This window comes from Lolium perenne, chromosome 4 (assembly GCF_019359855.2).
Source record: "Lolium perenne isolate Kyuss_39 chromosome 4, Kyuss_2.0, whole genome shotgun sequence".
Lineage (NCBI taxonomy): Eukaryota > Viridiplantae > Streptophyta > Magnoliopsida > Poales > Poaceae > Lolium > Lolium perenne.
Window position 1 is genome coordinate 172414490 of NC_067247.2, and position 19929 is coordinate 172434418.

The 19929-nt window shown below is 46.3% G+C and overlaps 3 protein-coding genes and 1 non-coding gene across 4 annotated transcripts; 2 read left to right on the forward strand and 2 right to left on the reverse strand.

The window, feature by feature from the left end:
• Positions 1 to 435: 435 nt before the first annotated feature.
• Positions 436 to 2222, forward strand: LOC127294676 (pentatricopeptide repeat-containing protein At3g06430, chloroplastic). The gene is made up of 2 exons (XM_051324540.2): positions 436 to 932; positions 1047 to 2222. Exons 1-2 carry the CDS (start codon positions 504 to 506, stop codon positions 2154 to 2156), a joined length of 1539 nt encoding a protein of 512 aa, XP_051180500.1. The 5' UTR covers positions 436 to 503; the 3' UTR covers positions 2157 to 2222.
• A 3285-nt stretch (positions 2223 to 5507) lies between these two features.
• Positions 5508 to 7585, forward strand: LOC127294675 (THO complex subunit 4A). Its single transcript, XM_051324538.2, has 5 exons — positions 5508 to 5855; positions 5968 to 6099; positions 6490 to 6558; positions 6672 to 6862; positions 7128 to 7585. The coding sequence occupies exons 1-5, from the start codon at positions 5661 to 5663 to the stop codon at positions 7330 to 7332; spliced, it is 792 nt and encodes a 263-aa protein (XP_051180498.1). The 5' UTR covers positions 5508 to 5660; the 3' UTR covers positions 7333 to 7585.
• Positions 7586 to 8696: 1111 nt separating this feature from the next.
• Positions 8697 to 9823, reverse strand: LOC127347425 (caffeoylshikimate esterase-like). Its single transcript, XM_051373615.1, has 2 exons — positions 9640 to 9823; positions 8697 to 9546 (listed from the first exon to the last, which is right to left on the reverse strand). Exons 1-2 carry the CDS (start codon positions 9821 to 9823, stop codon positions 8735 to 8737), a joined length of 996 nt encoding a protein of 331 aa, XP_051229575.1. The 3' UTR covers positions 8697 to 8734.
• Positions 9824 to 14487: 4664 nt separating this feature from the next.
• On the reverse strand, positions 14488 to 15344 carry LOC127294674 (uncharacterized). Its single transcript, XR_011756620.1, has 2 exons — positions 14951 to 15344; positions 14488 to 14867 (listed from the first exon to the last, which is right to left on the reverse strand). It is a non-coding gene; the product is annotated as an uncharacterized protein (transcript).
• Positions 15345 to 19929: the final 4585 nt, after the last annotated feature.

The window sequence follows — 19929 nt, forward strand, 5'->3', positions numbered from 1 at the left end:
TTTTTTTTTTTGCCAAAAGTCTCTTTTCCTCCCGAGCACTAGTGCTTCATTTATTATAAAGAATGTCAAAATCATATTTACAAGTTTCAGAAAATCACGAGAAAAAATCTAGATGTGCTCAAATGATGTATCCTGCAAGCATGCAAAATTTGCAACGATAATTTTCTAAAACTTTGGGTAACACAAAAGTAAAAAAAAATCATATATTTTTCTAAAAAATCTTATAAATTTTAGAGTTTTGAAAACAATCACCGTCCACTATAGTCAAATCCATGATTGTTTTTTCATATTTCTTTAGGAGAATACTCGTGCCCATACTTCATTTGGTGCAAATTTTGAAAAGCTTATAAAATAATTTTTAGTTATTTTAAAATTATGGAAGCACTGAATCTGGGGAGCAAACCCCTACACTCTCTTTTGGAATTATCTTCACTGCCTCTCTATCTTACCTTCTTCTCCCATTCGCCTGCGCAGTGCCTTCCACCTACTCCAGTCGCACTTCCATGGCGCTCGCCGGAGCCGCCAACGGGACCTTCCGCCCTCGTCTCATCACCGCCTCCGCCGACACCTCCGACACTCATACTCGCCGCCGCCACTGGAAGGCCGGTGAGTTCCCCTTCTCCACCACCTCCCCCTCCTCCGGCACGCAGCGCCGGAAACCCCGGACCACGGAGCGCCCTCCCCCAACTCCACCATCCAAGGGGAAGGTAGACCCAGAGGAGAGAGGTCGCCAGAGGCACTGGAAGGCGGGGGAATTCCCGGCGGCGGCCGAGTCCCAATCCCAGTCCGGGAGGAGGGGTCGCGCTCGCACCCCCATCAAGAACGTCAAGAAGCGGCTTGACGCCCGCGCCGATTCCAAGGCTTGGGCCTGCACCGTCACCGAGGCCCTTTCCGACCGCATCGACGCCAAGAACTGGCAAGAGGCGCTTCAGGTAATATTCAACTACCAATCCCATTTTCCTTAAATTTGCAAATTCCCTTTACTCTGCATTGCACTATTCCTGAAATTAATTCATTTGATTCCCTCCGAAAAAAAAAATGTGTAGGTCTTCGAGATGCTCAAGGAGCAACCATTTTACTATCCCAAAGAGGGCACCTACATGAAGCTACTCCTGTTGCTGGGGAGATCAGGCCAGCCTTCCCTAGCGCGGCAACTTTTCACTGAGATGCAGCAGCAAGGATGCCAGGCAACTCCGGAGCTCTACACTGCCTTGATCGGGGCCTACTGCCGTAGCGGCCTCCTGGACGAGGCGCTCCAGCTTCTCGATGACATGAAAGCCTCCCCGCTCTGCCAGCCTGATGTCTACACCTATAGCATCCTCATCAAGGCCTTTGTGGATGCTCCAAGGTTCGACCTCGTCGATGCTATGTTCAAAGAGATGGCCGAGCGCTCCGTGGCACCCAACACGGTCACGCAGAACATTGTTCTCAGTGGTTACTGCAGGGCCGGAAGGTTGGACGACATGGAGAAGCTACTCTCCACAATGCTCGACAGCGCAACTAGTAAGCCGGATGTCTGGACCATGAACATTATCCTAAGCCTGTTTGGGAACAGTGGCCAAGTTGGTTTGATGGAGAAGTGGTACGAGAAATTCCGAGGCTATGGGATTGAGCCAGAGACTCGGACGCTCAACATTCTCATTGGTGCTTATGGGAAGAAGCGGATGTATGACAAGATGTCTGCGGTGATGGAGTACATGCGCAGGTTAGCGTTTCCATGGACGACCGCCACGTACAACAACGTCATTGAGGCATTTGCTGAGGCAGGCGATGCGAAAAACATGGAGGACACATTTAACCAGATGCGCTCAGAGGGGATGAAGCCGGATACAAAGACCTTCTGTTGTCTCATAAATGGGTTTAGCAATGCAGGCCTTTTCCATAAGGTGGTAGGCATGGTCAAGCTTGCTGAGAGGCTTGATGTACCGGCAAACACATCTTTTCACAACGCTATTCTTGCGGCATGTGCAAAGGCAGAGGATCTGATGGAAATGGAGAGGGTCTTCAGGCACATGAAACATATGCATTGTGTTCCAGATGCCACCACATATTCCATCTTGGTGGAAGCTTATCGGAAGGAAGGAATGACTGACAAGATGTATGCTCTGCAACAGGAGAACCCAAGTTTGGTTTCGACTGAGCTTGTCATGGTGTAACTAGCCTCATGACTTGATTATGGTGTTGAGTTCATCTAACTGGAATGAAAAATCTGTTTTTGTTCATGTCTGGAATTCACAATGGTATCAAGCAAATTAAGTACTGCTCAGAATTGTTTCATTTCTGTTAACCCAAAAGATTAGTATGCATATCTCTTGACAACTGTGTTTCTGTTAGAACATAGACGCTTCATTATATCAACTCTCGAGTGATGTCCTGGTAATGTGGTGCTCTTTTAGTATACAATGTGATTCTAGCAGTTGTAATCATTTTGTTTCAGCATGTGCCTGTATGCTCATTAAGCCTAGTTATATGGACTGAATCACGTTCTAGCTTGTCAGAGGTAGTTTAGATTATATCAGTTTAATCTGGTTCTTGTTGATAAATGATGAAAGAACAAATGGTCCATTTTATTTGGCGTCGTACATTTTTGATGGGAGGTGAACATGTGTTTTTTCTTTATCAAGATGGTCTCTATAATATGCACGTCAACATGTACTATGTCAGGAATTGCAGCACTCATCTTGTAGGTCTGCAGTCTGCTCTGAAATAATTTATACCTGGCTTGAGCACAGCCTGATGACCAGCCCTTGTTAGATTTGAAAAGGTACAGACAATAGATCCTCTAAATCATCCTTAAATCCTTAAAAGCTGCTCTACCCTTATGTCATCTGGAGCAGTACTCTGTATGTTTCCTGTTTTCCCATCGCATGGTTGCATCGAAGATTCAGGAACTAGAGAAAAATGATCTCCTATTCTTGTGGCAAAGCCCTTCTGGAACTGGAACAAGGGTTAAAAAACACTGATTGTCAGTAGTCCGTACCATTTCTAAGCATACCATGCCTTCTTCTCTTTCTAAGTATAAATTAGTGAACTAAATAACTAGCATACAATTCTGGTATCCAATCTGCATTCTCCATTTGATAAATCTAACATGCTTTGTGTTTTTTCAGCAATTATTTTGTTATACAGGCTTTTTGGGCAGTCATAAACTTGACAGTATAACAAATGTTCCTGATGAAGCTCAAGACATACAACCTTTGTCCCATAATAAGTGACTCGATTTGCCTAGATTCACATGAACCTACACACTAAAACGCATCTAGATACATGAGAATCTGGACAAATCCGAGTCACTTATTATGGGACGGAGGGAGTACATTTAGTCAGTTAATGCAATGATGGCTGCTACAAATATCACTTGGCAAGCCAGACTAATATCTTCTTCCGCTACCTAATTTTAAAATTTAGTTTACCGATGAAATAGGCAAATATGAAGCAAAGATTAAGGGCGGGGAAAACAGGATCTTGGCATATGATCCTGGCATTTATTCTGAATTTTCCATTTGATAAAGCTAAGCATGTTTTTGTGTTTTCTGTGCATTTATTTTGTTATAGGAGTTGAACACAGTCATGAACTGGGATCTTACGATAAATTCTCCTGATGAATACATTTAGACAGTAGTTAACGAAAGGATGGCTGCTACAAATATTTCTTGGCAGGCCAGACTATTATCTTCCATCACCTACTTTGGAAATTTGGTTATGAAGCAAAGATTAAGGGAAAAGCGAGGAGAAGAATAGCCACCTTCCTCAAATGGTTGTCATACATACCTGGGTATGCTAGCCTAACCAAAATGAATCTGAGCCAGTCATACACTGATTGGTAGAAAAACAATGCCTTAGATGTTTTCCTCTTCCTTCTTGATAAATATCGCAGTTGTCAGATGTTTAATCTCCTTTTTTACTTGGTAAGAGGATTTCCATTTTTTAAAGTTGTCATGCTTCATGTTTTCTCAGCATTATAGAGTTTTCTTTAACATGGTCATACACTGGGATCTTATGATTAACAAACCCAATGAAACCTCAAGACACACATTTAGTCAGTTAATGCGAGGATGGTTGCTACAAATATCACCTGTGAGGCCAGGCTAATATCTTCATCCATTTACCTACTTTTGAAATTTAGATCCCTAATAAAATAAGCAGATATGAAGAAACAGGGTCACATACGTGGGAATGCTAGTCTAACCAAAAAGAAGCTGAGCAAGTCATACACCGATCAGTAGTAACATTTGAAAATTACGCCTAAGATGTTTTCTTTTTTTTCTTTCTTGATAAAGACGACAATTGTTAGATGTTTAACACCTGTTATGCTTGTTGAGAGAATTTCTAAAGCATTCTATTTGAGTATGCAGGTGTTTCTAGTCAGAATGTGCCAAATCTATTTCTAGCTGTATTCCAACTGACATGGAGTCAACATTCATCAATCCATGTTGCCAGATTGTAGTTGGCCTTAGGTCCTTGCACAACAAAAGCTCGATGGAGAGCTACAGGTTTAAGAGATAACTGTAATGTTTGTAAAGTGCAGTCATAAAGGGAAAATGTAAATATGAGAGAAGCTGATTGGTTTGTGGATGTCCCGAGTGGTTTGTAAATATAAGAGAAGGATTGAAGAGCTACACCAAAACCATTTAGACTAAGTACTATTTAAGAATGTTCTGATTGGTTTGTATGAGCAACTATTCTCCCAGATTCGTTCACTGCACTGTGGCATCCGACGGAAACAAAGCAGAAAATACTGTTTAGCAACGCCGCCCACCCAGACTGAAAGTTAAATGGAAAAGACCGCCAAAACTGAAGAATCGGCCCAGCCAAACACTGTAGTACTACCAATTCATCATCCCTAGCCTCTTCCTTAGCCAGTCATACACTGATTGATCAGTAGAAACATACTCAAGGTGTTCTCCTTTTTCTTATTGATAAAGATCATAATGGCTAGATGATTTATGACCTATTTTGGTTGTTGAGAGAATTTACAAAGCCCACTTTTTTGGTACGCAGGGTGTGCAAAATTCTTATTTTCAGGTGTATATCAACTGAAGTGGAGCCAACATTCAATCAGTAGAAACATACTCAAGATGTTCTCCTTTTTCTTATTGATAAAGATCATAATGGCTAGATGATTTATGACCTATTTTGGTTGTTGAGAGAATTTACAAAGCCCACTTTTTTGGTACGCAGGGTGTGCAAAATTCTTATTTTCAGGTGTATATCAACTGAAGTGGAGCCAACATTCATCTGTCTATTTGACCGACTCCTCATGGAAATCAATGTGTAGGTTCCATGAGGCATTCTTTTTCAGGTCTTCATGAGCAAATTTCTGCCTATAACATGTGCAGCCAAACCATTTATAGTTGAGCAAGAATATATTGTTGAATATTTTCTGTTGGTTTGTATGAGTAAAGTCTTATTTTGCAAACTCCCACTTCCTTTCTTCCTGCAATATTTTCACTACACAGTGGCATCAGAAGAAAACAGGGCAGAAACCATGTAGCAACACCACCCAGACGGCAGACTGAAGAAACGGCCCAGCCCAGAACAAATTGCCGCTCCTCTCTCAGCTGCTCTCTTCTCGTCTCCACGACTCCACCACCCAAGTTCCCCCCACCTTCCCCTCCGCCGCCGCCGTCGCCGCGGAGCAAATCCTGTGGGTTGGGAGGATGGCGGACGCCCTGGACATGTCGCTGGACGACATCATCACCAAGAACAAGCCCTCGCACAGCCGCGGCCGCGGCCGCCGCAACCCGTTCTCCGCCTCGGGAGGACCCGCGCCCGCGCGCCGCCGCTTCCACCGCCGCGCCGCCAACCGCTCCGCCGCCGCACCCTACCACCAGCTCAACTTCCAGCCGCAGCAGGTCTCCTTCTCATCCTCCTGCTCTTGATTGATGAAGTAAATCCCGCGCCAGCACAGCACAGTACCCTGCCAGCCTCGAGCTCACTCCAATCTTGCTATTTTTTCTCTCTCAGGTGCCGCCGGCTTTCGGGTACGTTGCCCAGCCGATGGCCATGGTGACGGCGCCTTCCACTGGCTTGGACACCGCGCCCACCAAGCTCTACATCTCCAACCTCGACTCCAACGTCTCCAACGAGGACATCAAGGTCGCTAGCTAACACCCCCACGGATCTTCTCTGCTGTAATTAATTGACCCCTTAAAAAATGCATTTTTCTTGTCACCCCCTCTGTAACGAACTCGCCATGATTGTAATTCAAGAAATTTCAGTAATTCATCATCCGCACCTTCTTCCTAATCAACTAAAATTCTCACTTTCATATGTCTTGCATTCATCACTCATACAATCATGGACTGGTTATTGCTCATGGCAAGGAATTTTCCATTCTCTATCTTGCTTTACATGGCTAGCTGTTATGCCGTGCTGCTACCGATAGCCAAAGACCGCAGCTGTTTATCTCCATGCTTGGAAGCAACCACTAACTTATCTCTGTTTATCAACTCCTTGTCCTAAAGTTGTTCTAAATACTTTGCTCAGGATCTGTTTTCCGAGATGGGCGAGATCAAGCGGTACTCCATTAACTACGACAAAAGTGGAAGATCGAAGGTTTGCGCATCCCCCGTGCTTTCTTTTTCGGTTTCAATTCCTGCCTTTCACAGACCTTCCATTTTGTTTGGATGCTCATAATTCAAGTCATTACTGGGACTCAATTTTGGCAGGGAACTGCAGAGGTTGTCTTCTCGACAAAAGCAGAAGCTTTAGCTGCTCTCAAAAAGTACAACAACGTGCACCTTGATGGCAAACCTATGAAAATCGAGGTCATTGGGACAAACATTGAGGCACCAGCACCTGCTATTTTCGCTTTCGCTCCACCTCCACTACCTGGAAACTTCAATTTTCCTCCCAAAAGGTTAGTTGCATCTACCAGAGGCACTATTTATGAACTATATATTTATAGGATCATAGCACGGCAAAAAGAAAGAAAGCAGAGCATATGAGAGCTAAGTTGGCTCCCCTGTGACGCAATCTTGGTTGGCAAATGTGAGGGGAAATGAAATCTATGATGTTTATCTTTTTTTATTGAAACTGCATTGACTTGTAAATTACCAATTTCAAATGTGTATTACTTTGAATGTTATGAGCAAGTGACAAATCCAGTACTTAATATTTTGCAGTGGACCTGGGAGGGGTGCTGGTGGTCGAGGATGGTCTCGGGGCGGAGGTGGGTTCAGTGGTCGTGGCCGAGGGCGTGATGGTGGCCGAGGGCGTGGTGCTAGCCGTGGGCGAGGGAGGGGAGGGCGTGGCAATGTGGAGGTTTCTGCTGCAGACCTCGACGCTGACTTGGACAAGTACCACTCGGCTGCGATGCAAACCAGCTAGATGGCTCTTGCACTGCCTTGCATGTATTGTTCTTTTGGTAGTGATAGATGGCTTTGACCTAGTACTAATTAGACTACGATTTATGCTGTCCATTTGATCCTATTCAATCATGGTGTTGGGTGATGAAATCGGAGGGAAACATATCCATCTGATGAGGTACATTCCTTTGCAACATAGCGCTGTAGGGAGGGAATTAGTCCATCTCAGACGAGACTTTCTGATGTGGAATCAAATTCAAGATTCTGTCTTGCTAGTTTATGTTGTACGTAGTACTAGTATTACTTAGCGAACCAATTGCTGCATTTTCTTGCTTGTTAATTGATGTGTTAATCGCTGAAGTGAGGTTGGAGCCTGAGGTCCAGCATGGATTAGTAACATGGTTGCATTGTTTGCATCAGTGAGGCTGGAGCCTGAGATCCATATGCCTCCGTTGCTGCTCGTGAGCACTCGAGAGTGTCATTCCTTTGTGATGTGTTCGTTTTTGGGACAAGGTGGAATGGAATGGAATGGTTCCATTCCATCCCATCCCATCCCATTCCATTTCATCCATCCTCATGTTCGGTTGATTTGAGAAAGCATAGAATGGAACCAAGTGTAATTAATCTAAACATGCAAATAATTAGCCTAATTTCAAGGGATTAGCAATAATTGGCCTAATGGCTTCGTCTCCACCATGGCCTGGATGAGGGGGACCTTGCCGGCTGCTGCGCTGCTGGCCCCTGCTGTCCTAGCCGCGAGCACGGAGGGCCGCCCTTCTCGTCCCCGTCCGCGCCTGCCCCGGTCACCGCCGCCACGCGCCATGCTCCGTCCGCCTCGTTCTGGCCGGCCACCGCGCTGCTCCGTCCGCCGGCGCTGCTCGTGGGGAGAGAGGGGACGCCGCCTCCGCGCCAGTCGAGCGGAGAGAGGGGACGCCGCCTCCGTGCCATGCTCGTCCGCCATCCGCGCCGGCCCTGCTCGCGGGGAGAGAGGGGAGGTCGAGGGGAGAGAGGGGAGGTCGCGGGGAAAAAAGGATTAGCACGATAACAGAGCCCGTTCCACTTCGTTCGACCAAATCGGCCGGACGGGCTCATTCCGGATCGAATATTTGCTTTTGAGGAACGCGTCGTTCCATCCCAGAAACGAACGCAGGAATCGTCCTAAGAAATGACTTGATTCCATTTCGTTCCATCCGGTTCTGAAATCGAACAGACTCTTGGTGATCTCCAGCAGGGAAGGGCTGAAAAGAGGATGATGTGGAATTTCTGCCTATGATGCAATGCTGAGAAACTAGTCTTAACCAAATAACCAATCCACATATGCACACGAGCTGGCACTAGTAGTAGCTAAAAAAAATATACTCGAATAGTACTAGCACTAATGTATCTATCAATCAGTAACTGCACTAGCTAATTCATGAATCTATCTATGATGGCTGCTCTGATCGAGATGTCAAGTCATCCCTCTCCCCAGACGAGGCGGACCTGTGGTCTAGCCACGCGATGATGTCGGCGAAGACGAGGTCGATGTTCTCGGGCAACTCGCCGGAGGTGAGCGCGTGCCACATGCCCGGGTAGAGCTTGAGCGTCTTGTCGGTGCTGGGCGCCTCCCGGCAGAGGAGCCGGCTGACCTCCGGGTCGGTGACCCTGTCGGCGCCCCCGTGCACGACGAGGAACGGCAGGGTCACCTGAGTGAGCACCTCGCTCTCGACGCGGAGGCTGGCCCTGAGCAGCTCGTGCGCCGTCCCCAGCCGCGGCCTGCTCTTGTAGCAGTAGGGGTTGCGCCGGATCTCGTCGCGCTTGGCCCGCGTCCGGTAGGCGGCGCCGATGACGTTCCTGGTGGGCACGATCTTCCACGTCGGGATGAACCTGACGATGGCCTCCAGGATCTTGATCACCGCCGGAGGCGGCTTCATCTCGTCGGTGATCTTGCACATGGGCGCCACCAGCACGGCGCCCGTCCAGTAGGTCGGCCGCGCGCGGTGCAGGAGCAGCGCCACTGCGCCGCCCATCGACTCGCCCAGCAGGAACCGGGGCAGCGGCTGCTCTTTGTGGGCGGCGACGACGGATGCGAAGTGGGCGTCGCAGTCGCCGAGGAGGACGTCGAAGGAGGGGACGTAGCCCCGGAGGCCGTCGGACTTGCCGTGGCCCTCGTAGTCCATGCCGTGCACGGCGTACCCGGCCTGCGCCAGCCGGACCCCCGTGCCGCGCATCGTCACGCTGCACTCCACCGCGTAACCTGCACCGTTCATGCAATTCATAGCAGAATCCTCCATGCGTCATGGATCAATCATCGGCTCGAAGAAGCTACGTGGTATCAGTTGAAACGTACCGTGGCAGATGAAGACGAGGGCTTTGATCGGCCGTGCCTTGGGGAGCCATCGGCAGGTGAAGAGCTTCATGCCGCGCGCGTTCTTGATGAATTCCTCCTCGTACTCGTAATCGCCAATATCGACGCCATCGTCAACTTTGCTGGTGCTGGTGCTGGTGCTGCTGCTGCTGCTGCGCTTCGCCATGATCGATCACCAAATAAGCTTCTTGTTCCCTTGCGGCAGGAGGAAGGGGAAGAGGAAGATCGACGATGTATGATCGAGGGAATTGTGCAGAAAGAAGAGAAACTAGATGTAAATATCTGTTCGAGAGCAGGCGGTCTGGAGATGGCGGTATAGGTCCGTGAATACGTGGGAGTTTAAATTGATGGTTAAATGATCGATCCATTAGATCGTACGAGGTTTGGACTTCGCGCATTCGTCATTTGAACGGCCAATACTACGTGTATACCAAGAAACTCCAACAAATTTAGTTATCGAAAATAATGGGAAATCGCTACCGACATTCTTAACGCACGTGCGACCGTAGAACTTCACGTATACATGAATTTATTCCCAAGATTACTTCATTCCCATTTCGTTCTCAATAGATCCAGTAAGATTAGAACAAAAAGAAACTTGGAAAATTTGGTTACATGAATTTATTCCCAAGATTACTTCATTCACATTTCTTTCTCGATAGATCCAGTAAGATTAGAACAAAAAGAAATTGGGAAAATTCGGTTCCAACTGCAACCCCACATGCTCTCACGAAATCATGCGACGGTCACAAAGTTGACCGAGCTCTAACTTAACCCTTGGTCGACCGAGAACTAGCAAAATCGAAAAAGAAGATGTCACGTACGCATCCCCCAAAAAGTCCAAAGAAGCCCTTGTGCTTCAATGAACTTGCCGCCATAGTGTCCATGGCACCTTTTCAACTCTCTGTCGTAATGATGACGCTGAACCATGACGACCATGACTTGGGTGATGTCCACAATATATAGTGCTCGGGCGCTAGAGAAATCGACAAGAAAACTAAAACCAAGAATAGGCACTCGGGTGTATGTAGGAGTTAAAATTATATATGTAGACCATTTTAAATGCAACCAAACTTCAAACAATTTCCATGACCCTCGGTGAGAAAGAAGGAAGGATGAACTCAGTATGTGATCACAAGGATATTAGAAATGTGATCGTCTTTGCCAACCTTACTCGCTGGGGTCGGGTTCTATTTATAGGCGATTATGGATTACTAGCCGTTACAAAAAAAAAGAGGTTTGTAAGACGGTCATGTGTAACGGCTAGCCCTGTGTAAGAGGTTCGCCTCATGTCATGGACTGCGAGCATTCCATCATTTCAAAAGTCCATCTACAACAAGCGACTCCAACATATATGGAAGAGGGAGGGGGGGGGGGGGGGGGGTGGAGTCTGGTCAACACGGAAAAGTTTCACCGAGCGCATATTAAGTAGTTCTTCACCTTCGGGGCACTCATCTCAACGTTATGCTCATTTGCGGATGAACCACGACCTTAGACATCTATACAACAGTGTCGGTCTAGGTCTCAAGGGTGCTCGCTGACACGCCCGGGGCTGATCTTGCCCAAAAAATGGCCAAACGTTTCTAGGATATGAAAGTTCCATAACCACTTGAATCATCAACATCCCTCGCAACAAATCCTCGAAAAAAGTTAACACACAAAACAACATGGGAGGACAACATCGTGCTCACAATTTTTTTGTAGTACTGAAGCAACATTTGCAAAAAATGTCCCAAATCATTGCAGCATCTTGCTCGCGTGTTTGTAGCAAAATACAAACATGTTTGCAGCATCTCAAAAGAACGTATGTAACTCTGTAAAAATCACAAATTACTAACCTCGATTTGGAGCACCGACCTTGCTGTTTGGGGTTTGCCTGTGAAGAATCCACCTCATGAGAGCCTTGCCAGATCTAATGAGCCAGAGCAGATCTCCAATGGCACCCCGATTTTCCTCGAGCACTCCAATAGCCTACTGGGAGGGCTACTTGGGAGGATCAGTGAATATGCCCTAACTCTAAGCATAATGCTCTCTCCAGGAGATGATGCATAGGTATATGATCCAATCCGATATGATAGGCTTCTTGGGGTGCTTTGGCCTTGATAACAGAAGCGTTGATGTCCTGTGCGGACGATCGTCCCATGGTGAATTTGTTGGACTTATTGGTGGGTCTCGAGCAATCGATTCCCTATATATCCGTAAAGTATAGGCAACACGTGGCAGCAGCTGCTGTGCGGAGAGAAGACACACGAAACTTTGTCGTGTGTTTTCTGGAGAACACTCGGCAAAGGACTGAGCTCCGTTAGCATATCTCAAACCATCAAGTCACTTTTATGGGCCGAGTTAACAGAAAATACACATAGCAATATCGTTGTCGTGTTCCATAAAAAAAAACACTTGGCACCAGCTCTTTGCCGTGGCGTTCTGTGCATGTTTCGCTCTGGGTTTCCGTTAATGAATAGTAGTAGCCCTCTTTTGCACTTTGATTATTTTAACTGAGATTTTTATTAATGATTTCTTCTTGTGTCAATTATTACACCATCCGTTCCTAAAAACTAGTTAAATACTCCTGGCGTTGCTACGAAGTAAGAAATTCGTATGTTTGCAAACATCTGTATCATGACGTTCAAAACATATGATTCTTTTCAAGATGTTATATGCTGAATTCCTAGAAAATCTAGTAAATGTAGTATTTGTAATCATGCCAATGAAACAAAACACTTAAGAAATCTTTTGCACTTAGTACTTTTTCAGTGAGATTTTGAGTGACAGTTTCTTCTTGCGTTAAGTATTACACCCTCCATTCCTAAATACTAGCTAAACACTCGTGGATTGCTACAAGTATAAAGTAACAAATTCTTCTTTTGGCAAACATCTGTATCAAGACGTTCAAAACATATGATTCTTTTCAAGATGCTATAGGGTGGATGCAAAATTCCTACAAAATCTATACCTAATAATAAAGGAGCTAAGGTTTCTGCCAAAATTTTCGTCAACGCTCTTTTTGGGACCGTTTTGCCCTCCCACCAAATCACATAATACATTAAATTGCCATGTAGCGGTTCGTTTGTTTTGTTTCCTCCGGCTTCTTCTTCCCGAACGATCCCTCCTCCACCCGCACACATGCCCCAGTAGAAACGCGGCCGTCGATCCCCAATTTCTAACTTCACTCTACCAAATTTCTCTCCGTAGAATTGGATTCCTATGCTCCTACTCCCGATTAGATGCTACCGGTTCGCGTTCGCTCAAGCATCTCCGGCGCCTTGGTCACCCTCCCCACATCGTCCCGTGGCTGGCTACTACCTCGCCGCTGCTTTGCTCCGGAGCGGCTGCGGAAGAACGGTGAGGACGCCACGACGAGGCCCCACGCTCTTCAGGTGAGGGCGGTGCGGACGAGCGTCGCGACGCAGCACGGACGAACGTCGTGACGAAGGGGACAGGGGAGGAGGAAGATCTCGAGCAAGTGATCCCCACCGACGGAGTGGATGGTGGCGACCGGTGAAAGTAGGTACCTGCTCCGGCGGCAGTGTACCGTCACAGTCAGTCCATGGCGGTGTCTCGTGCAGGGGATACATGCGCAGTGAGGCATGTGTTGACTTGCCAAATGCGTGCTGCAGCAGCCGCCGAACAAGGACGACGCGGCCGACGAGCCCAAGCATCAGAGCTGGGACAGCGAGCGGCGCCGAGCGCTGAGCACCAGAACGTGAACAGCCGGCGGCGTTGAGCGTGCTACGATGGTGGAATTCAGTTTTCGGATCGGGAGGCCAATTTCAGACGCGGGTTCCGCGGGCTCCTTGCAGAGGCAGAGCAAAGATTATCTTCTCTTTTTTCCTTTTTTTATTATTATCAAAACCGAGAGCTTTTGTGAAAACGATTCGCTCCGGTTGTTTTTTTTAGAGCAAAGACGTTCGGGTTAGCTTGTTCCGTCGGTCCCATCGCTGGCTCGCTGCGAGCGTCGTTCCTTGGGCCAGCGATCGCTGTGGGCCGGCTTTGTTCATACTCGGCAGCGAGCGCCTTGGCGTTGCGGCCTGCGCGCTGGACATGGGATCCTTCATCCTTGGGACAAGCACAAGCTGCGGCAGGTCCAAAGCAAGCAGGGGTGCCACGCGTAGTTTTTTTAATCAATAAATAGTCCCACCTCGCTATTTAAGATTGAGTCCGGCCTGTTTATATACGTAGACGTCTGGGAAAACAACAAGAAATAGCACCGTTGGCAAAACTACTCAATGAAAGATTCTACTACAACCCATAGAAGGTGTAGAGTGCAAGCGTGAGCCAGCTATGCAGAGAGGGACCGCCTAAACAGATATGACTCTAATGGAAGGGAAGGAAGGGCCGACGCTGATGAACCATAGAGAAGCCTTAGATCAAGGCGCAACATGCACGGGCGTGATAGATGTGACAGAGCCCTATGTGATGGCCATAGTTAAACGGGAATTCCGTGACATGAAAGCAGATGAAGGAGGCAAGAGAGGTCAACCGGGGAGGCGGTTATTGGCAGCGCAAAGACCTGCTACGCGGAGTACGGCCTTGTTGCCATGGTGTGGTGCCCCTCACACATGTTTTTTTTATCACATGTCCGTTGACAATCATCGGTGATGCAGTACTGTCCGTACAATATATTTCTTTCTCCCGGTGCAACGCACGGGCACTTTTGCTAGTCTAGTAAATGTGTAGTATTTGAATCATCCCATTTAAACAAAACACCTAAGAAATCTTTTGCACTTTGATTTTTCTTCCATGAGATTTTGATTAATAATTTCTTCTTGCGTTAATTAATTATTACACCCTCCATACCTAAATATGAAACCTCTTGCGAGTTCAGTCAAATTGAACTCCCAAAAACGCAATATACTTAGGAACAAAGGTAGACATACAAGTATTTATTGAAAACATAAATTTATTTGTTTGATTTCGGGTTCATTCCTCTCGATCGATCCATTATTCTCTACAGATTAGAAGAAGTTACTTCCACTTGAGTTTTCCATGGAAGAAACCATGCTTCCCTCCGAAGCGGCCGTGCTTGCCACGCTTGAACTTGCCTCCATAGTGTCCATGGTGCTTCTTGAACTTGCCACCGTAATGGTGATGCTGATGATAACCTGCAGGACGGTGGTAGTACCCACCGCCATGGCCATGGCTCAAGTGATGCGCGCCATAGGCCGCCGCTGCCGCTGCACCGCCGGCGACGAGCAAAGATCCTCCGTGACCTGCATACATGCATGATCATTATGCGTTCATGATAGATATAGATATCGACCGAATAGCTAGCTAGGTAGTGAACAATACAAACCATGGTAGCCGCCTTGATGGTGTGGATAGCTGGAGGGTGGATATCCGTACGATCCTCCTGCTGATGGATAGCCATGCCCATGCCCATATCCTTGTGGAGAGTAGTAAGAAGGTGGGCATCCATATCCAGCAGCTTGTGGAGGGTATGCCGGGGGATACGCGACAGGCGGAGACGAGTAGGCGTTTGCGTAGTAGTATGATCCAAGGCCTCTGGTGTTTGTCTCAGCATTAGTGCCGCCCTCCTTGTTTCCACCTCCCATGGAGATATCTCGATGGATCGATCGATTGTTTGATGGTGTTGCTATAGCTAGCTCAATCATGTCCATCTACAGACGTCTTACTTATATAGCCTGGCTAGGGTTACACGTCCACACTCCCACCAAGCATCTACTGCTTTACTAATTTAACTCCATTATAATTGGAATCACGTGCTAGCTAGCTTTTGCTTTCAATGGACGGAGCAAGTTAACTGCGTATACCTGCAGCTTATCTCATATCTTGTGGTGGATTCTCGATTTGATATCCTTCCTTCTTTTATTTTAAATCCACAATTTCTTACAGGTATGTATGGAATATATTCGACCCCGTTTTCCATTTACTCCTCGTGACACATATTGCCAAACTATAAAGCACGGTCACTTTCTCTATGGCCACTTAACTTATTCCCACATACCCTCTACTTTCGCAGGCACTAATTGATTGCCTCATACAAATCAACATGCAAATAATATTAGATTATTAAGCAATTTTTGAATGAGTTTAATTACAGAAAGCAACATCATAAATAGACTAGCATAGTTAACCATATACATCACACACGTGGCGTTAGTGACCACCTATTGACGGACGCATGACGGCACATGGCTATGCCGACGGTATAACTCTTTTACTTTTTCCATATTAATGCTTTTATTTTCTATGTATGATTCAGTTATGTTTGTATTTATTTATTTTTTGTTGCATGATACTTTTAGTTTCGGGTACTATATCACTAGAACAAAACAATATAAAGGTTCTGTTTAAAAAAAAAAAATCTTATGCATATGGCCTCAAATAAAATGACATACTCAGAGACTCTAGCTATCAAAATCATGGAATAGTTTGTTCAAATGACCCCACATTATGCATATGTGTGCATCTTAGGATGGAAAACAATGTTGATGTTGGTTTTTTTTAAATTATCTTTGCACAAAAAGTCATTTTTTATTTTCAAAGTGTCAATAATGGGTGTTTTGTGAAGCACCTACCAAAAAGTAATTTTAAAATCGGACCATCCAAATTTTCAAGGATAGTAGACCATATTGTGTGTACAAATCATCAACTGGTTACATCTTAGAAAAAAAGATTTTTGGTTACCTCTCATAAAAAAGACAAGGGATTTCTATTTTCGTGCCCTCGGGTTCTTAGTTGTGCTCAGTTTTCCCCGGCTCGTTAGTTTTTCCTCAGTTTTCCCCTCCCTCTAGTTTGAAACCCCTCACAGACGCTCGGACGGGAGGGTTGCCGTCAGGTCGGAGGCCTTACCGTTACCATTAATCTGACGGGTGGGGCTGCACAGAGGGAAGTTCCTCTCTGACCCGTCTCGTGCTGACAAATGGGGCCGTTCTATAGGGCTGCCGCAGCCAATGACCAGTGGGGTCATCTATTTTTCAGGAAAAGTCATATATTGCCGCTCTGAGGGGCTGCCGCAGCCAATGACCAGTGGGGTCGTCTATTTTTCAGGAAAAGACATATATTTGCCGCTCTGTGGGGCTGCCGCAGCCAATGACTAGTGGGGTCGTCTATTTATTTATAGAAAAACATATATTGCCGCTCTGTGGGGCCTCCGCAGCCAATGACCGCTGGGGTTGTCTATTTATTTAGAGAATATAATATAGAGCCGCTCTGTGGGGCCGCCTCAGCCCATGGCAGGTGACTATTTTTGTAGCTTAATCTAAAGTGACTCTTATGCTAAACATTGTGCATAATATATAGAAAATAGCTAGATCTTTAAATATATAGAAAATAGCTAGTAGATCTCTAAATCGATGCATATGAAGCTACATATATATTCTTGGTCATAATCCCCTTATCTAAAGGGGATGGATGCATGGCTTCACGTCGTCGTCACTTTCATCGTCAGTATCTTCGTCGTCTGAGTAGTAGTACTTCCTGCACATTGTTCCGTCGAACAACTTCACTGTGAGCACATCATCGCCTTCATATTTGAAGTGTACGTAGCAGCCGAAATCCACACCGTGCGCGATGGCGAAATTCTCCCGGCCCTTGTCGAGATACATCCGGTCTTGTCCGTCAAATAGGACCTCCACGGTCCAGAGACGAGGACCGCAGTCAGCTGCTCACAGATACACCTTAGCTGGCTCCTGGCCGTCAAGATAGTCCGCAAACTTTTTAGGGAGTGCATGCAAAGAGATCGAGCGCCGATCGTCTGAAATTAAAGGTTTTTTAGAACATGCCCATAATTAATCACATGCATCATATATGTGGGAACGCGTACGTACCTTCTTGACCAAATGATCTTCATAGATGACGATGAAGAACTCCTCTATGATCAATGGCAGTGTTGACGACGGTGGTGGTGGCAATGATGATGATCCACCACCCCGGCCGCCCCTTCCCCTTCCCCTTCCCCTTCCGGTCCGCGTCCGAGACGTGGAAGCCATGGCAATGGATGATCAAGTGTATGTGAACGAAGAAGAGAGAGGCAGAACCTATTGACACAAGGGATGGTCGTTGTGGGTGTTTATAAGGGAGAGATGATCGTTGTAGGGGTTTACACAATAAATTAAGGAGGAGGTGACCGTTGTGGGGGTTTACACAATAATTTAAGGAGGAGATGACCGTTGTGGGGGTATATATCTCAACAAAAAAGTAATGCGGACTATCTTGATGGAAATGGAACTTCGTGATTTAGTTTATCATTTTACCGTGAAAAGTAATGCCTAAAAGAAATTGTAATTTGTGATAGTTTATCATTTTACCGCAATGGCTACAAGAAATCGGTGATTGTTCATCATTTTTTGCGTGAAAAATAATGGCTACAACAAATCGGTGATGGTTTATCATTTTTTACGTGGAAAGTAATGGCTACAAGAAATGGGTGATGGTGTATCATTTTTTGCGTGAAAAATAATGGCTACAAGAAATGGGTGATGGTGTATCATTTTTTGCGTGAAAAGTAATGGCTAAACAAATTGGTGATGGTGTATCATTTTTTTGCGTGAAAAGTAATGGCTACAACAAATTGGTGATGATGTATCATTTTTTGCGTGAAAAGTAATGGCTACAACAAATTGGTGATGGTGTATCATTTTTTACGTGAAAAGTAATGGCTACAACAAATTGATGATGGTTTATCATATTGGGATTTTTTGCGTGCAAAGTAATGGCTACAAGAAATGGTGATGGTGTATCATTTTTTTGCGTGAAAAATAATGCCTAAAAGAGTTTATAATTTAGCTCATGAAAAATAATGCAGAAAACCAAACTTTAGCGTACTGGGTCACCGCCCTTAAGCATACATAGAGGGTGGAAGCTAACCGCCGACAGAGAGAGAGAGAGAGGGCGGTGGCCCCGACCAGAGAGAGAGAGATAGGGGTTATCCTGCCCGTTAAATCCTACGATCAACGGTCGGCGGGCACGATCCGCGTGACATCGGCTAGACCAATCAGGGCAATGTTGGGCGTCTGTGAGAATTTGTGAAGGGAGAGGGAAAAACTGAGTAGTATCAAGAAACCAAGGGCAAGTCAGTAGTAAATAGTCTAAGGGATTCAAATATGAGATTTAAAAAATGGAAAATGCGTGTTTGGTACAATGAAACCCATCTTGGCCTACCTCATACTATTTGCAATACAAATATACATGAGTGTGAAAATTATGGCCTCATTCAGACAAAGTATGTTTTGGGGAAAGCTGTTTTGGGTAGGGCTTATTGTGGAAAACCATGCACCTTCATAGCTACTAGGTGATTTGAGAAGTGGCAATTTGTGGTAAAACTTGATTTATCTATGATTTATCTATGATTTGAGAAGTGGCAATTTGTGCTAAAGACTCCATGAGTAAGTGCCACTCTTTGTGGGAATTTTTTGCACATTAAATAACTCATTTAACTAGTTAACCCCATTTGTTGACTCTATGTTGACCAGCCACTTGAGGGTAAAACTGAGTATATTGCACTAGCCAGTATTAGCACTCAAGGCGAAAACTGAGCACACAAAAAATGCTAGTATATGACTCGAGGGTATACCTGAGTATATCTAAATTTCCAGGGTTAGACTCGAGGACGCGTGTTGCAGTGCAGAAGTGGAAGACGTGCCATTGTTGACGCGTGTCGCGGTGCAGACGTGCAATAGTGGACGCGTAGGACGCGGGTCGCATTTAGGACGCGTAAGCCCCTCTCTCCCTCCCTCTGCACACAGTATGTCTCATTCTCGCTCACGCACGAAACCACCCCTCTCACGTCACATCAACTTCTCCAAAAAACCCCAACCGCCGTACGAGCGCTCCCCCGCCGACGATGGAGAAGAAGAATGCGCCGACGGCCATCGCCTCTGAGCCTGTCGCCTCCGATCCCGTCGCCGCCCAGCCCGTCGCCTCCGAGCCCGTCGCCTCTGAGCCCGTCGCCTCTGAGCCCGTCGCATCCGAGCCCGTCGCCGCCGAGCCCGTCGCCTCCGAGGGCGGCGCATCCAAGCGCGGCGCCTCCGTGAACTGGGCCTCTCTCACGGCTGATGGACCACTTCACAAGATCGGCGAATACTTACTGGCGAATGAGGAGTACGTGGACACCTACTCTGGTATGAGGCAAGTCTGTAGAAATTGGCGCTCAGGTTTACCTGAACCTGACGTGCACCTGCACGAATGGATCATGGTAGACCACACCCTTCCACGCGCCGCTGAGTTCACCTTCCTCCAACTCGGCACATCCCTCTACGTCACCATAGATCTATCTGAAGTTCGTGCAAGGTTCAAATTCCTCCATATCTA

What these genes read in the sequence shown, in the direction of transcription:
- LOC127294676 (XM_051324540.2), top strand. Translation starts at nt 504, where the DNA reads ATGGCGCTCGCCGGAGCCGCCAACGGGACCTTCCGCCCTCGTCTCATC. An exon ending in ACTGGCAAGAGGCGCTTCAG is followed by an intron (nt 933 to 1,046) that starts GTAATATTCAAC and finishes AAAAATGTGTAG; the next exon opens with GTCTTCGAGATGCTCAAGGA.
- LOC127294675 (XM_051324538.2), top strand. Translation starts at nt 5,661, where the DNA reads ATGGCGGACGCCCTGGACATGTCGCTGGACGACATCATCACCAAGAAC. An exon ending in TCAACTTCCAGCCGCAGCAG is followed by an intron (nt 5,856 to 5,967) that starts GTCTCCTTCTCA and finishes TTTCTCTCTCAG; the next exon opens with GTGCCGCCGGCTTTCGGGTA. An exon ending in TCTCCAACGAGGACATCAAG is followed by an intron (nt 6,100 to 6,489) that starts GTCGCTAGCTAA and finishes TACTTTGCTCAG; the next exon opens with GATCTGTTTTCCGAGATGGG.
- LOC127347425 (XM_051373615.1), bottom strand. Translation starts at nt 9,823, where the DNA reads ATGGCGAAGCGCAGCAGCAGCAGCAGCACCAGCACCAGCACCAGCAAA. An exon ending in CCTCGTCTTCATCTGCCACG is followed by an intron (nt 9,547 to 9,639) that starts GTACGTTTCAAC and finishes TGAACGGTGCAG; the next exon opens with GTTACGCGGTGGAGTGCAGC.